Raw genomic sequence first — 17539 nt, forward strand, 5'->3', positions numbered from 1 at the left:
AGGTACGTGACGCGAGAGTTAGCTTTTACGATACGGACGCGATCGTAAAAGTGAATTATCGCTGTACTTACCGTTGATGTGAAGATTCACGTGAATATACTTGGGCGGATGAGTGCTGACTTGGCACTCGTACTGGCCCTCGTCGCTACTGTTCACGGGCTCGATTTGTAGGCGCCAGTTGTCCGGGTATTGGAACTTCACCGTGTATCTTGGATCTCCTATGTACGTCTGCTGCCCCACCGTCAGCAGATTCACCTTTTCCCCGTTATCTTGTCTACGTACCCAAGACACCTGTCAACAGATTATTCCACGTTGTTTCATAAACGATCGTCCGACCGATCAATTTACCAGAATATCGGCATTAACGTGTCGCACATAGAGTTTAAAAGTGTCGCAACATCGGAGGCAGATTCGAAGAGCGCTAAGAATAAAAATGTTACGACAATAATAATTGACCATTGTTTCCTACGGTTTATTCTTTTCGCTAAATTTCGCTAGCGTTACGCGTTTAGTAAACCACGTTTTGCCAAGTTTCTAGATAGTTGCTGATTTCCTAAAAAGTTTGTTCGAGTTGTGTCGCTCTTCGAAGTCTTTCAAGTCGGATGTCGTCACAGTGGCGGCATTTGAAATTTCTTTTCAAAGCCGCTATGGTAAATATTTATTAACCGTTTGCTTCGATTAGTCGCGCTAGTAACGCTAGCGAGAATATGCCGATTGCTAAAGGATCGATACACGTAGCTATATGCCCGCGGTATCTAAACGCTTATATAGCGTAAGGATATCTATATATAACGCCGCAACAACTAATTTTTGGTTCGCATAGAAGAGTATCCGAATACAGCGCAGAAAACAGAAGCAGGACGTACTGTCCGATTACTCGTTATGCTTGAGCCGTGCATACAATCGGGCTACGATAAACAAGGATTCGAAATCCGCAGTTTATCCACGTAACTGAAATTGGATAGTGTTTCCTGGTATTCCCATTAAGTGCGCGCGATATCGACATGGATATCAAGCTCGCTATTGTCCGTTCAATAGAGATTGCTGCGTATGGGCAGCTATCAATGATGCGCGTGATCGTTACTGATCGTGATCGATCGCTTTTCCCATCTTCTTCCCCGAAACGTGAAATATTTGATACAAAATTCTCACCGATACTATCTACTAAATTAAATTTTTTTCCAAATCCTCGAAACTCGTCACCTATGATTTCAGAGCTTTTTGCTCTGAATTCAGAGAATTATTGCTCGCTAAAACGATATCGTTTTGTTGTTAGAAATCATTTAGAATACTAATACCTTAAAACGATTTCTTATTAAGTCGCAAGTTCTCTTCTAAAGTATTCTTCTAAAAATCTGTACTGTTTCTAAAAATCCTATTACGTGCTATATACGAGCAGTGGAATTAGCAGATATTCGTACAAGCTGCTCCGTAAGTCACTTTCCCATTTAAAAGTTGTATTAATCTATTTCCTTCTTTATCGTATACTTTGAAATTTTTTACTTTTGAAATTTTCAGTTTGGTTTTTTAGGAATTTACAATGGAAAACTTGACAACGGAGCAACTACCAGTGGGACCGTGAAGTTATTGTACGTCGAAATCTGAGTCGGTGATGGAGTCACGAGTCATAAACAGAGGCCGGAATTGTCCTGCAGCGACTCGAACGACCTACAGCAATAAATATCGTCTTTAGCCGAGTTATGCACTTTCAAGATAATCATGCATGGATAATCGCGTTAGTCGACACCGTCGTTGGCAGTACCAGCAACAGCAACGACATTAATAGCCTAATATTACGCTGAGGCGAGCTCGACCGTGGTTCAGCCAAGTGCGATGCTTTTAGGATATAACTACTGGACGAGTTTCTACAGAGTTAGTCGTCGTCGTCGTCGTCGTTCCCTTGTTTCAAGTCAGCATCGGTAAATTCGTTCGAAAAGATATTCTCCGTCGCGTGTCATCCGGCTTACGTACCGAGTCTTGAATTTATCCAAGTTGTCTCTTTGCAAACAACGACCCTGTGCCGTGTCGTTGTGTCGTCGTTGGTCTACGAATATTTATACGTCTATATTTAACTCGTACTCTGCATTCTTATACAGAACGCTTACTAGGCAGCTACTTACGTTATAACGATATGCTTAACAGTCTAATTAGGATGTAACAACTACATGCGTTACCTTATAATCCTAATTAATTTAATTTTAAATAATAGCATCGTTGCATGATTTTTGATTTATAAACTACACTTTAGAAAATGTTGTATAAAACGCATCGAGATTTCTACTATATTTTAAATAAATTTGATCTTGTCTTAAAAATTGGGTAATACAGATTTATCTATATCTTATAAGAACCATGCGAGCTGGAAAAAGTTCCGAATTATACGTTATTAATTAATTTAAACGTAAAATAAAACCAACGGGGCTATAATCGACCGATCTAATTTTTAAGATTGTTCGTAAAAGTATTTGAATCGTGTTATTAATTAGACATAAATTTCAACATTTTTGTTTTAATTAAATCGTCGCTGTTACTTAATACTAAGAAAAATACTGGCATTATGCGCGCACATGTTTCGACATGCTTACGATTACGCTTGTTGTGCGCGTTATGTGCCCATTTTCAGCAGCACATTACTTTTTACCATCCTGTGTTTTTTGCTCGTCACATACCCTCTTTCCGCCTAAGTATTACGTTACAACGTTTTCAGCTGACCTTAACAAAGGAAGCTAATGACGGGCTAGATACTCTCTCTCGGGACCATGACCCGAAAGGAGCATTCTCCTTTTTATCGAAGTAGACAATGATCGAAAATTACGCGTACTAGAAATTTGGATGCGATGCTCGGTTTCAGGCACTTCTCTGAGAAACGTATCATGTTTTTGAAACTATAGGCGCAAAGTCGTTCTAAAAATTGATTTCTTCGTTATTTTATCTACGAGTATTCATTTATTTTTTCAAACATTACGCAGCAGTCCGATACTTGGCGCGAACGTAAGCTGCGCGACATATCGAGCAGGTACACGTATACAGACGTATAGAAAATTATGCAAAATATTAGAGAAAAAAGAATTCTATCGATTTAAACAGTTTAAATAGTTTATTTCGGTAAATATTATATGTTTGCGAGATCGCAATCATTGAGAAAAAATCGCGTTAATATTATCCGCACAAATGATATTTTTATTGTTTATCACTTGTTGTATTTCAATTCGACGTTAAAGAAAGAGAAAAATATACAAGAATGTATCTAATAATGTATGCAGCGTAGAATTTATGAAAATACTGGGAACAGAAAACGATCAGATTTCAGAGAGTATAGACGCGAACGATTAGGAGGGAAATTCGCGTGAAAGCTCGCCGGCAGCGGATAATTCCTATTCAACCTCACCGGGACACGTATAATAAGGCCGGATATTAAATTAATTCGAACGGCGCGATTGCTCCAACTGCGATAGATGCGTCTAGCTTGCCGCGAGTCTCGCCGCAGCCGAGATACAAGATCCGGAGAACGCAAAGAAATTAATTAGAATAAATCGTGCTCGCCTATCTTCCTGCAAAACGAACTTTACCACGGTTTACAAGATTGATTGCGAGTTATCGTCTTTCTAATTTTCCGCGAACAGTAAGCCGGCAAAATGTGAGACCTCGACTATTAAACTGCTAAGATATGCAGAAAAGATGCAAAGCTATGGAAAACGTATGGAGAAATATGCGAAGGCTATGTGAAAATGTCCAGAAACATTCGTATAAGTAGAAATATACAAGACCTTTTGCCTACTTTCGCATATTATAAAATGTTTTTCATATCTTTGCATACATTTCCATACGTTCCCCGCTGTTTGTACATATTTTACATATTTTTGTATCGGATACTCTCTATACACGCTATGTATTTTCATCCATAATTCGCGTATCGCGGTAGTCATTTTGTTTTACAGCTGACGTACCAACCGAATCGAACCGATCAGTTCGATCCAGACTAATCGCTTAAATTAAAAAAAGTTAATTCGATAAAAGTCGATATGGACGTAATTGACGATTAGCTCGGCTGTATGTACGCTGTACTCTCTCGCTCGTAAGCGCTAAGATCAACTAAATAGCAATCTTCTGGTTTCATGTAAAACGTGATAATCGGTTTAGATTACCAAGGAAACGATCGATCGATCACGATTTAACAGCTTTACTTTCTCTAAGTGTCCTGACGAGGAAGGAGGAAACTCACGGTTTTATCCTGTAGCAAGGATATCCTGCAGTCGAGGATGGCGCTTCCACCAGCTTGCACAGTCATGTTCTTGCTCTCCCCTTCGAAATGAGGACCCCACCGATGATCGTGATGATGTTGATGCTTGTTCAGCGTGCTGTGCGCATCGAAAATGTAGTTCAACATCGGCGCGTCCGTCGGTACCGATCGCTTTGCCGCCGTCGTCGATTTCGTCGATACCGAATCCGTTATTAGCGGCAGATCTGGAATCAACAACGATTTTTCACATGTTTGATTACAATAGTATTGCCAATTCTACCGTAATCGTAAACTCGAGCTCCGTTGCGATACGAAACGTTTAACTTTTCGATATTGTTTATTCGAAAATTTTCCGCTATTCGTTAATCCGCACATCTATACCGTTGATCGCGCACACCTGATACCTTGTCGCGATATCCCTCAGTCTCTGGAGATCTGCGTTTCCCGCTGTTTACAAGTATTGGACAGACAATTGACAACTGGCAGTACATATTGGCGTTTCTGTTCGTTCGCAACATCCGTCTATTCACGTTTGTAACCGTTGAATGAATAGGTACACGCGATATTGCGCGAGAGTAATTACTCGCTGATATGCTACAAGCGGTAAAAGAATTTTGAGCAACGAAGTCAAATTCTCGTGTTTGTAAGCGATATTCAATGCTAAGAGAGTCGAAATACTTGCAAGCAGTTTCGACGACAAGGCACGATCTTGTAATTTGGAAGAAACATTTTTGCAAAATTTTTGAAATATATATCCATATAATATATATATATATATAATAGGAGGTTAAAAGCGTAACAATGCCGAAGAAGGGAAAAGCAACGAACAGCTTACGAAGCACTGTATACATACGACGTTGGTTTCAAATTTCACCGATACAATTACGACGATCGTGTCCCGTTGCAGCGTTAATGAAGTTTTAAAACGCTTTATACGAAACATATAATATGGACATAAAAGCTTTCAAATACTTTCACGAGCCACTGTACATCGAGTACTATATCGGGTTATAATGTACATTTTGTATTGGGAAACCGAGAATTTCGATAGGCCAATTAGCGACAGAAAATTAAGCTCCTGAGAGTAGGTTGGGCATCCGTGTGATCATCAAAGTTTAAATGGACACGTCGTGAAAAACGAGTGTTTTTAAATTTCTTCTAGTTCCTTTAAATCGATCGACGTCATAAGAGTCATATAATCGTTTCAGCAGTTATCGAAATTTACGCAATGGACTTTTCTGTCCTAGACAAAATACGAATAACATATATATTCGGACGCTCTTTAAAGTGAAATGGCTTTTTAAAAATTGGGCCAAACGACGTCAGTTTTTTTCGTGAAGTTAGAGGAATTAGTTTGCTAGATGACGTGCAAAAATTTTTTGAAAAAATAGCAATTAATCGGAATCGCGAGGAAAAAAAGGAAAGGTCGTATTTTAAACTTTATCATCTCCCTCCGCTCTTTCTATCTGTATAGAAAATTTAAACAACACGTTTTAAAAATTTATAGCATACTGGAAATTTCAACGAAGTCGATCGATGCAAAACGAACACCGAAAGATGTAGGTAGATTATTTTATTACAGTTATCTGGCCGAATATCGCGAAAAACTGCGGTTTTCGCTATTTTTAACAGTTTCTAGCCCATAGCGACGTTAACCGATCTCGCTGAAATTTTCAGAATATATATACGTATAAACGTATGGTTTAAATTTCCACTATAGTTTCGAATAAAAAATTGTTAAAAGCGATCTTCGCTGTTTACTTCGCGATTCCGATGCGGTAAGTATAATATATCCACAGCTGTTGAAACTTCCGAACGAGAAAAAAAGACTATCGAATAGGATAGCTCTCGAAGAACACTTTTTCAATTAAAAAGGATCTTAATATTGTTAAACGCTACCGAGTATTTGGAATGTAAATTAATCAGCTAATTCGAATAAACGAACGAAAAGATCGAAGGATTTACTTTCGGTAGTTCGCTACTTATCACTGGAGGGCCGAGATCCAAGCCACGCCTCCATCAAGTTCTCCAATATCGATTGTTAGGAAAAAGCGTCGCTACTTCTCTGAAGCCAGTAAATTCAATTTTTCAACCGTTCGATTTTCTAACGTTCGATTCCGGCATATAATATTAACGAAGGTTATCGATTTAGAGCTGTCGCCATCCACATTTTAGGTCTCGTTCATTCCTTATACATAATTTCTGCACCCTTACGGCGAATCCATACGTCAGCATTAGCCGAGTAGAAGCAGTTTCACGAGGTTGCCACCGTATGGTTTTCCAATTTAACGGTGTCCACCGGGAGAAGAACCCGAAACAGGTAAGCAGTTTCACGTAAAAGTGTACAAAGGACGAGGTATTTTTTTTCTAACGATCGCGTGCGTCGCATCGGAAAACGATAAGTACGCTTAGATATTTGTCTAGTATCGACGGAAGGACTCGCGCGATGCGTCACTTAAATGTAAACTTATACGTACCGGATAGCTATGAAAATCATAGCTTGCTCGCTTTCTTTATCGTTAAACCGACTTTGCTTCTAAAACTTTTAACGCGATACTCCTACCTTCTCTACTCCTTTCGTCACGAGTTTCACTTTCGCAACATTCGTCGTTCTCCTTTTAGTACAAAACGTACATTGCCTGTTTCCGATCATTTTTGTTTTGCCATTCTTTCGTGACTCTATACTTCCGCAGTTCTATTTATCGTCGTTTAACCCTTCGAGTGCTCACCAAAAATACGAGACACCGACGCGACCATGATTTTCTACAAGTAGCAACGTATCTTTCGATCTTTCTCGTTATCCTTTTGTGAATTTCTAAACTCTGTGTAACTTTCTTTTCAGCCAGTTCACTATATACTGCAAAATCGTTAAACACGGATATCATCCTTATTTTTCCTTATTCCTTAATTACGAATGCTACTTTAATTTAGCTTCCATCTGTCTTCGATATAGTCTACCCTATTCTACCAAATAAATTCAATACGTTATCGCTGCATTGACGCAAGGACAATGCAGCATCCACATGCATTAAGATCTGTCAGAAACGAAGCAACGCACACGATTCTAGCTGAGTATTAATCACCTAATTATGTCACTCAGAATCTACCTTGTTATAGCTGCACAAGCAGCTCCCACAAGCCTGCCGATAGGAGAAATAGGAGAACCCAGCAACGGTCGAATCGACTAGCGCGCATCAGCTTTTCTCTTCGTCTCACCCCTTCTGGAAACGTTCATCTGTTCGTTCGATCTTTTCTCTTTGCTTCCGCGGTGGAAATTTTGCCGCTGTCCAGGGGGAAGGAAAACTGATCGGGAATTCCGATGGAACCGCGGAGAGCGTGTCCTGGATACCGACGAGGAATCAGCAGCGACTTCTTGCCTCGGCGAATATGAAAATCGTTATACGTCGTATTGACATTGTCGCTCCGCCGTGGACCCAGCTACGGGATCTCATTTTTTAACTCACGGAAGATCCCCATGTACGCGATCGAATCACGCGAATATTTAAACGGCCGGTCGGATTTCGATCCCCGAAAAAGTTGGTCGAGCGTTCACGTCGAGAGTTCTTCTTTAAATCCTTTGTTCAAACACGGTGTGATTGTTACCCCTCCGGGATGATGGCTCGACAGGACGTTTTTCCTTCGCGTAAGGACTATTTTTCGTTGGGTTATGCGAACCGGTAGATCGATGTTGGAAAGAGGCTACTGAATATGGAGAAGTTTAGTGCGCAAGGATCGTCGGTTTGGTTGGTCGAGTAGAATTACCTCGGTGGTTTCGATGGCGAGAGTGCAAAAATAACTTTTTTAATATTTTTTGCCTTAAAATAAGAGAAGAACGATTTACGTGCGTTTAACGAGCATAAAGATTTTGTCCTTTTAATTCGGAATGAATTTTATAGAAGATACTTTCTCGTCGATGCAATCATTTTTTCATGTTTCTTTCGTTCGTTTAAATTACAAATTTCATTTAACTACGTTTGTATTCAAATATTTTCGATAGACATCGAGACATCTGTATTTCAACAGTACTTGTAGCAGAAAGCGGTTGAAAATTGAAAATCTTTGGAATTGAAACGATCGAAATCTAAATTCCAACATACGAAGAGCCAAAGAGAAGAACGAGGCAAGTTCATTATCGTCAATTTTATAATTTCGATGTCATTTGGTGAACGAGAAATTACTTACCGAATTTTGATATCTTGAAATTGCTCTACGTACACCGATCTCTATACCGTGAGCATACAAAATTATTCTCACTGCATAGATATGAATATCGATCTGAAAACAATATCACAACGTATCTATAAACATGAAATTTATTTAAAAGCTAGGCAACGAAGCGGTAAACGAACGCATTAACTCGTCAATTTCATCGACGACTGTGCTTGGACTAATTAAGATAGTGGTTCCTCTCTGCGGTTTTCCGATCGAATCACTGGGATTTATCGAGTAATCACTCAGAGATATATTTCGCGGATATCTCCCTCCTCTCCATTCGACAGAGGGCGGAGGCACAATCGACGCGGATATCCTCGTTGGGCGCGAGATCTCGCGAGTATCAATCGACCCACTTTTTTCGAGACTTGCAAACACTCGACGATTCTGACTTGGCGCTTTTCCTCGGCATTGCATCGCGTGCATTATTCCGTATCGCCGTGGAAAAACGAAGTTTGAGAAAAGCAAGCTAAAGAAAGAGGGGCGCGATACGAGACGAACAATTGCAGGTCTAAAGACCGATCGAGACATTCGCCTTTTTTACGTAAAACGACCTCGAGAATCGCTTTGTTGGAAACTTACGTCGGATATTTAGCCAGTAGATACACGCGATTCGAATTGGAAAAATCGATTAAAATTTCCGAACGAGGATATTTCGAGAGAAAATTGAATTCTCTTGTGCTCGACGTACGAGTTCTCTGTTTGTTAACAGTACGTTGAAAGTATTCGATTTAGACAGTGTGCTTAGCTTCTATGTGTTCGCGGATGCGGTTAAGAATAATTAGAATATATTTGAATAAAATACTTGAGGGTTTTATGCAAGTACAACAGACAGTTTCGCAAGTTATGCGCTTGTATTACTTAGCAGCGAGGCGCTGTCCGACCAACACTGACTCGTTTCACTCGGAAACCTAAACTTTCCTACTACCTCTGTTTCTAATGTTTCGTAGTTATCGTTACTTAGAATACGTTGCAACATGCATAATTCTACTAAAAAGGCAAGATCGTTTAAACACTCCAACATTTATCTAGTACTTCGCGTTATTATCGTAATACAACTAGCATACAAAACTTTCGCCGAAAAAATTGTCAACGCTTGAACCGTTATAACTTCGGAACAAAGAAACGTACAACGATCTTTGATGTAAAACATTTCGAATACCAGCAACCTTCCGGCGAAAATCGAGCGTTTCTTTAATTTTGCACGCCAGTGAAAAATTCTTCCTTTTCCCAAAATCGAAAATTTCACAGCCATCGCTACCGTTTGCGTTGCCATAAAAAACACGAAGATCGTATCATCTATACGTGGATAAAGTCGATGGGTATAAATACTTGGCCAGATCTCGACGAATCGAGAAACTTGCGTGGCGGAAACAGAAACGCGAACGCGAGCCCGTCTTCGTATAGAGGGTGCACGTTTCCTCGATTGGACGGTGGAACACGACTACGCCGTAATTCCAGCGAGTCCGGCTAACCAGGGTAAATAATTCCGATTCGAGACACAGGCCAGTGGCACGCTCATGTTTTATGCATAGACCAGACCCGCGGTCCGCCACGCGTTACACGTGGTTGTAGCTCCTGCTGGAATCACGAATCGCGCCACCACTTAAACGCGTATCGGCTCTGTCCACTGATTCGACGCTGTTCTCTCCCTTCGATATGCGTTCGCGCGCTGTCTCTATCGGTGTATATACCATACAGGATGGAACAATCTCCTGTTACGAACCGCTGTTGGAGCGTTATTGGATGTCAAGCCGCGATACCGCGTCCCGAAACCAGACTTAGTTTCACCGAATTGTCCCGACTAGTCGCGACTCGTTGAATCCCTAATATGTCGAAGAGTTTCACGAGTTTCGGTCGTACTTGCTTCCAGTTGTGCGACTTAAAGCGAGAACTACTATCGAATACCTAAACTGAGACTATGCAGTAGTACAAACATAGCGCGACGAGGTTTAATTTCATCGAATTCCGCTGAATTCATCGTACTTTACTTGTTGGGAAAATATAATAAAATACGATGTGAACAAAAATTTATAATTACCTATTTTCTATATTATCGAAGCACATCTTTGAAATTTTCTTTCTTTTCCCAGACGATTTCAACAACGGCTTTCATCGGGTATATGGAGCGTTAAACGCTGTTCCGCAACAAAATTGCGACCACGATTTCCAATCTAAACGCCAATTCTCACTTTTAAAGTCACCGGCTGTATCTCGCGCGATCCTCCATTTTTCAACTTTCGACGATTTTCCCGACGATCTGCCCGACGATAACCAGAGAGTTTACACCGGCGCAACGCAGCGGAAAGCTGCCAAAAGTCCTCTTCTCGCGGAAACTTTGAATCCCATGATATTCACGGTACGATACGCGCTCAAGAGACGATCAGAATCGTCGGAAACGAATCCGTAAACGACGATGTGCAACGAACCCGTGAAACTTAAATAGAACGCACGAATTCGCCGAGATCGATCTAGCAAGCGTCGCTTTACATTGTTTCACAAGGTTGGATCACAGTGAAAATATTGGCACTGCGAATGTAGATTTGTCTATGTTTATAATAAATATATAAAGCGAATCTGTATACATTTTCGAATCGGTTTGAAACTTTGTCGGTACATACGATCGCGACGATTGCATCTCATTTGCTAATGATTATCAAGGTCTAACCTGATGTAACTAAATTTATATAAACAAGACATTTAATTTAATTACACAAGTTTATCATAACAACGACCATATAGATTTTTGTTAGTCTAAGATTATTGCGGAAAGTTTTAAAAAACTAAAGAGAACAGTACGAATGAAATTTGAATCCAAAGGTACAGATTAACGTGTTGCTGCTCAAAGTTGAAACTCGATCAATGCCAAATGCGTAATTCGATCGGCATCAAGACGAATGTAGAAAGAGGGAAAGCCGGGTGTCATAAATTGTGTGGCTGATGCGCCAACAAAAGGAGCAACGCGCCGCGACAGATAACAGCGTAACAGCGTAACAGCGTAACAGCGTAACAGCGGCGCGGTGCGCGTCCGGCACGATAATGCGCGCGCGTTCCATTACGCACCGTGGCGATCGATCGTGCTGCGCTGCATAAAACGCGTACACGTTATCAGCGACGTGTTATCGAGCGACTGATTTATCATTACGAGGCAGCGTGTTCTCCGCTATCGGACGATGATCGACCGTTGTCGGTCTTTCCCGACGGGTCTTCTCTACCGATATACGCGCGGTCAGAAGCTCAGCGGGGTCGAACGTTGTTCGACAACGATCGCGTAGGCATCACGACGACATTTCGCGCGGTATACAACGCGAGTTTTTTCGTTCCGCGTACGTCAACGTATTCTATCAACGTATTCTATCAACGTATTCTATCGACGTATTCTACAGCAGGATACACGTCCGCTTTACGAGAATGTTTGGATCGTTCTAAAACATTTGCTCGATAAAGATTATTTTCGAAAGTAATAAATATTATTACTTTCTTTCATGCTCGATATCAAAGTTATTAAACGAACATATCGTCACGTTGTATTCTTGATAACTCTGATGTAGTAGACTGTGCATTTCTATGCGTTTATGAGAAACTTCGAACTGCAGAAATGCGCACAATGCGTATAATATACAAAAATATATAATACAAAATATCGAAAGTGGAATATTTAGTATAATATTTAGTACAATATTTAATAGATGTTTATCTTTAGTCATGTTCGCAAAAATATAAAAATTCATAAAAATTCGCAGTCTGACGATAATACCAATCTTCGTTTTCCTAACCACTCCGCTCTCCGTGCTTAAAATTCTTCACGATGAAAATAATACGCTACGGTAGTAGCTTGCGAACTAATAGCTGCATTTTTACAACGGATGTGCGATCTTTCTTTGTCAGGTTTATTCTGCTTTCTCAACTCGTACTGCCAGGCTGTGAAATAACAGCGAGGAACGTATGTACGTAGATGAAAAACGCTACAGCCGGTAAGCAATAAAACAGTCTTTTTCTTTCGATGCTTCTTATTCCTACTTGTCGTTTATCCATCGAAAAAGTATTAGCAATAGAATTCCGTATCGGATACGAAACGATATATTTGGTTGGAACGGTTTTACCGCTCGAAATACATTCTGTTCGTTAGTTTTTAAGTACACCGGATTAAATCGAACGTCACGCTACATTAAATCTCGGACAGAAATATGCCTCGTCGTAGTTATCCTCATCGGAGTAATCCATTTGGCAATCGTTAACGCTAATCACGGCAAGTTGAAGTAATTCCATCGTCGAATTATCTGTCGAGTCATCGTGTTTCGAATTAGGCATTTCACGCCTACGTTTGTTGCACGCGAGCTCCCTTCAAATCCGACAACCATTCTGCTATAGTCTGCGAGTATCGATTCTGTCTGTCATAACCGAAGAGTCGGAATGGTAAACGATGCGAGCGGCGATGAATATTTCCAGCACCTTCCAGGAAACGGGAAACGCGTTTCTGTTAATTTTACTATTTTCCGTCATGCGTGTCTCGTTCGGTAAACGAGCAACTTTTCCCGATAATTTTCTATCGATAATCATCGAAGCTGCTCCGACCAAACCCAATTCCAAAACTATGCGATTCTGTTATCACAGATGCATCGACCTGTTGAATATAGATTCTTTATAGGATAACGTTTCAATGACAGATAATGGGTCTTAAACGTTTAAACAACGTCATAACGATTTTCTAGGTTTACTTAAATTCCCAAAAGAGTCCTACTATTTACGAAAGGGAGCGTGTCTCGTTTATCATCGTTTCTTCGTTTACCATATAATCATTTTACAATTTTATAATTTCACGTCGAATAAAAAAATCGTAAAATTTGACTCGTTTTATTACTTATCTCGTTCGTGTTACGCAAGAGAATTCATTAGCACCGCTAGCTTGAAACACGTGACGGGTAAAACTTCGCTAATGATATCGACCCAAGTGTGCAAGAGCAAGGATTTACTATATTCGTTTTATTCCTAAATTTCGCGACTTCGAAGCTTCTTGAAATTATAATGAGCGTAGGATTTCCGCAAGGTACCGTGGGATCACGAGTTGCTAAAGACACGGGGATACTAAAACGTTATAGAGATCGATCCCGCAGATACCAGGGCTTTTAAAGAGTTCTAGGGATATGGATGAGTCAACAGGCGAATATAAGTGCCTTTAAAACTTTCGGAAGTCGTTTCATATTTTTCCGAAGATTCCAAGGATATCGATACTTGCCGGACTTTTTTATGTTTATGGAAATGTGAAAGCAGCAGGGTTCCGTGCGTCGAGGGATTTCGATGATTCGAACCTTCGATGGTTCGACACCTGGAACGACGCAGGGACAAGCAGGAACGGATTCTGAACTCTCCGGAGAGCTTATAGGTGTATCGCTGGTTCCAAGATCCGCGAGGTCTTCGAAGTCTCTAGGGTCCCTAGAGTTCCCGGAGGGTCTCTAAGTTCTTGGTGGTCTTGGAGAATTGTAGGATCTCCAAGGTGTTAGGGGTTTCCAAGGTCTCCAGAGTCGAAAGGGTTTCCGAAGCTTCCGTGGTCTTCGTAGTCTCTAGAGTCCTCGAAATCTGTGCGAGTCGTCTTACATGAATCTCTTGTCCGTTACGTTACGTACGTTGGTCTCCGAATTATAGGCGATCGAAGAAAATGCTCAAAGTTTTCGTTTCGGTTTCTTTTTACATTAAGAACGTTCCTCCTTGACAGCACTTTCCCAAAATCCATTAGATTTTCGTCTTTGGAACAAAAAAGATCTATCGTGTATTCGACTGGAGAATGTACGAGAAGAATGTACGAGAAGAATGTACGATTTGCGAGAAAAGATAGAAAATGGATGTGAGATCGTTGGAAGAACACCTGGTATTTTCGAGCGAGTACGGCACTCGGTGTTAAAGCGTACGGTAGGCACGAAGATGACCACTTGCAGGATTCGCTCGATCATCTGTAACTCGAAAACTAAGGTACGTAGAACCCGTGTTCGTCCGATCTTTTGTTCACGTATTTTAGCGTTTTTCATTGTAGAACGATCCGATGAACGAACATGTATTTACGATTCATCTTTTACATATACATGTTCTTCCACGAATTGGGACATGCTTACACTTTCTTTCACAAACTCGCGAATTTCATACGTGCATTTCCTTATCGAAGGATTCGTATCTATTTCGATACATTCTACGTAGTTATCGATTTGCAGCAAGTTTATGATAATTGCATCGAAATCCATAATCGCAACTGCCTCAATTTCGGTGTTTTCGATAGCAAATGCCACGTGTCTGCAGATAATCTTATTTCATAGTACGAACGCGAAGTTGCTTCTGTTTAACTTCGTGCGATCTAAAATGTCTTGTATTCGGTTCTATGGACTTGGGAGTGTTTGTATTATGTTATACGAGTCTGAAGCTATTCGTACGCCATTCCATGCCAAGAATTCACGATTCTCTACTCAAATCAAGTCTCACACGGGTTCAGTGTCACCTGCGTCTAGTCTTACGAGAGTTCAAATTCGCCACCACTTCTCCTGTCCAACTTGTCGTCTGTATTTGAGATTACTCGTTCGATGTTGTGTATATTTAGTTTCAGAAATCCAAGTTGGCTAGTCTCGCATCCAAAGGTCTCGTACGATATTACCACCCACGTTAGAACGAACCGAATCTCTGGAAATTGGTCGTATAACTTGAAAACACGCGTTCGTTTCCTCTAAAACGCCGATCAACTCGATTCCTGCAGACTCTACCTTTCAAAAAATTCGAACTTGCGCGTGAATAAAAAATCACGTACTCTCGTCGAAACGCGAAACGAATTTCACGTAGTCATTTTTCCGGTTCATATATATTAAACTTTACGCGTTCTTTCGCCAACTCGTAGCTTGTCGCTAACTTGTAGCTCGCAGGTAATAATTTTTCATTTGCGAATTTCCTCGGGCATTACATTTTTTCCTCCGCGAGTTCAGGTATATATGCGAGTAACGAGAAGAAAGAGAAAAGAAAAGAAGTGAAATTTCAGTTTAAACGAATTATGAGTACGAGCACTTCTTTTCACGCTTATGAAATGAATTTTTCGATAATTAATTTCAAATTAAAGAGACAAGAAGAACGTGAAATAACCGTTCGTATTATCGTCAAGAATTTTTAGGAAATAACAGAACATTTCCCGGTTATCGTATATTTGAAATTGGCGTCGCTTGATAGACATTAGAGGAAAAAACAGCCACTTTATTTCAATTTAAACGCTTTAAAGGGATTCGATATAGTCGCGCAGGGAAGTGTGAAAATCGGCTCTTTCGAAGGAAATTTTCTCTTTAATGACACTTCAAATGCTTCGAATAGAGTCGTGTAGTCTGTGCGCCACGAAATTCGACATTCTCCAAATTTACGAAGATTCACCGAGTTCCAAGTTATTCACCTTTCGCTCAGTAAAAAGCTTCGAATTTTTGAAATTTTATTTCGTCGCAGCGTGCAGGTTAAAACACGCGGCTCCTCGATGCCGCTTGTATGACCGCATTGCGGATGCTGGCTGAAAGTCCTCGTTTTAAGCATGTGAAATATTTATCGTTAGATTTCTTCTTGGATCGCGTCAAAGGAATAAAGTGCCAGCGACTACGAGATATCGAAAACGTACATTTTCCAATTAAATTTTTCAAATATTTGTTCGTATTCATAATTTATAAAATCAACGAAACGAACAAAGATCAAGTCGAACTTTTAATTACATAATATTTGGTCCAAGTTCGTTTGGCTATTATCTGTCTCTTTTATAGCGAGCTTACAAAATATCGATAACAATACTTTTATCGACGTCTTTACGTTCGATTGTCGTGGACATTCGTTAACATTAACGTTGTAATTTAATGCGGCTTAGCTTTGATCAGGACTTATCGACGCGACTCCCATCATCCTTTCACCTGTAATCTCACGTTGTCGTTCTTCTACCGCAGAAACAAAGATTTGCGCGGTGAACGTTACGAGGATCGACGAGATTCGAGGCGACCGCCCTTCATCACCGTTTCACCTCTAAATAAATTTGAATCGCTACGAATGAACGCGCGTTCGCGAAACAAAGTGGCGTACAGACTTTCCCACGAGCGATTTCGCTGACATTCTTTAATCAACCTTGGAATGGTACGCTAATTTTTCGAATTACGTCACTTGGATTTTTCAGGTTTCGCATAATTGTCTCACATTTTGAATATATAAAAGATTTGAAAAAATTTTTTTGCGATTTGTATCTATCTATGTAACTATCGATGAAAACTTTCGACTGCGATTCGGTATAATAGTCCATTTGTTAATCGTTCGAGTCTCGCTTGCGCGCACGTGTCTGAGTAATTTTGTAGTAATATCGTTGAAACAGTACTAGCACGTGTAACATACCGCACCCATCGTTCCAGTTTTAGCTCCATAAGCTGTCTTTTTATCCCCCTCTTTGTCTCTTTCGTATATGTAGAAAGATAGAGTTGCATACTTAGGACGATTAAACGATCGAGTAACAAAATTCATTTTTAGATTTACAGTAGCCATCAATGTCTTGCGGTCCAAGTCGCAGAGCTAAACGGGCCGCGATACATAGCTTGAATCATCGGCGCTGCAACAAACGGAACGGATAGGTTTTCCACAGTCGTCGAATTCAAACCGCGTTTCCGTCTCGGACGAAAGTCAGGTATACGGGCAGATGCTTGCCAGCCTTAACAGAGTTGGAAACGTGACCGTCAGAACGCGTTAGAATCTTTTCCGCGAAACGCGAATACGACAGGAAGGAGACACGTGTAATCTCTCTTCTCTTTTGTCCGCTTCGTGAACGTTTTTTCGAAGAATGGGTTAGGAACGAGAGAGAGCAACATCCACTTTCGACTGCGAATTCGGAATTCGACTGCGTTTCCGATTTGACGACGTGAAATCGGCTGGAGGAAATAAGCTTAGCTTTTGGAGAAAGAAACGTGACCTTCTCGCCACGTCGGGACTCACGTGCTTTCTTCACGGACGTGGTTTCGTCTGTCTTGGCTTTCCTACACCACGTTTCTATATTTTTTTCCTGCGACGGACAAACTTTTCCAGCAAGTTTATATTTCGACGAACGCGATT

The 17539-nt window shown here is 40.6% G+C and overlaps 1 protein-coding gene across 9 annotated transcripts in view; it reads right to left on the reverse strand.

Annotated features, from left to right (window-relative positions):
- Window positions 1–17539, reverse strand: part of LOC138190183 (zwei Ig domain protein zig-8) — a 237949-nt gene that overhangs the window by 22976 nt on the left and 197434 nt on the right. For 8 of the 9 annotated variants that reach the window (XM_069132805.1, XM_069132800.1, XM_069132801.1 and 5 more), the window contains 2 exons: window positions 4223–4464; window positions 72–291 (listed from right to left, as the gene is read on the reverse strand). In XM_069132805.1, the coding sequence (XP_068988906.1) occupies window positions 72–291; window positions 4223–4387 (385 nt within the window). In that variant the 5' untranslated portion in view covers window positions 4388–4464. Of the gene's footprint in view, window positions 1–71; window positions 292–4222; window positions 4465–4644; window positions 4669–17539 lie in introns of those variants that run through there. The other variant, XM_069132807.1, reaches the window with a different exon arrangement.

Source organism: Bombus flavifrons, chromosome 3, assembly GCF_040668555.2.
Source record: "Bombus flavifrons isolate JBK064 chromosome 3, iyBomFlav1_principal, whole genome shotgun sequence".
In the NCBI taxonomy this organism is placed as follows: domain Eukaryota; kingdom Metazoa; phylum Arthropoda; class Insecta; order Hymenoptera; family Apidae; genus Bombus; species Bombus flavifrons.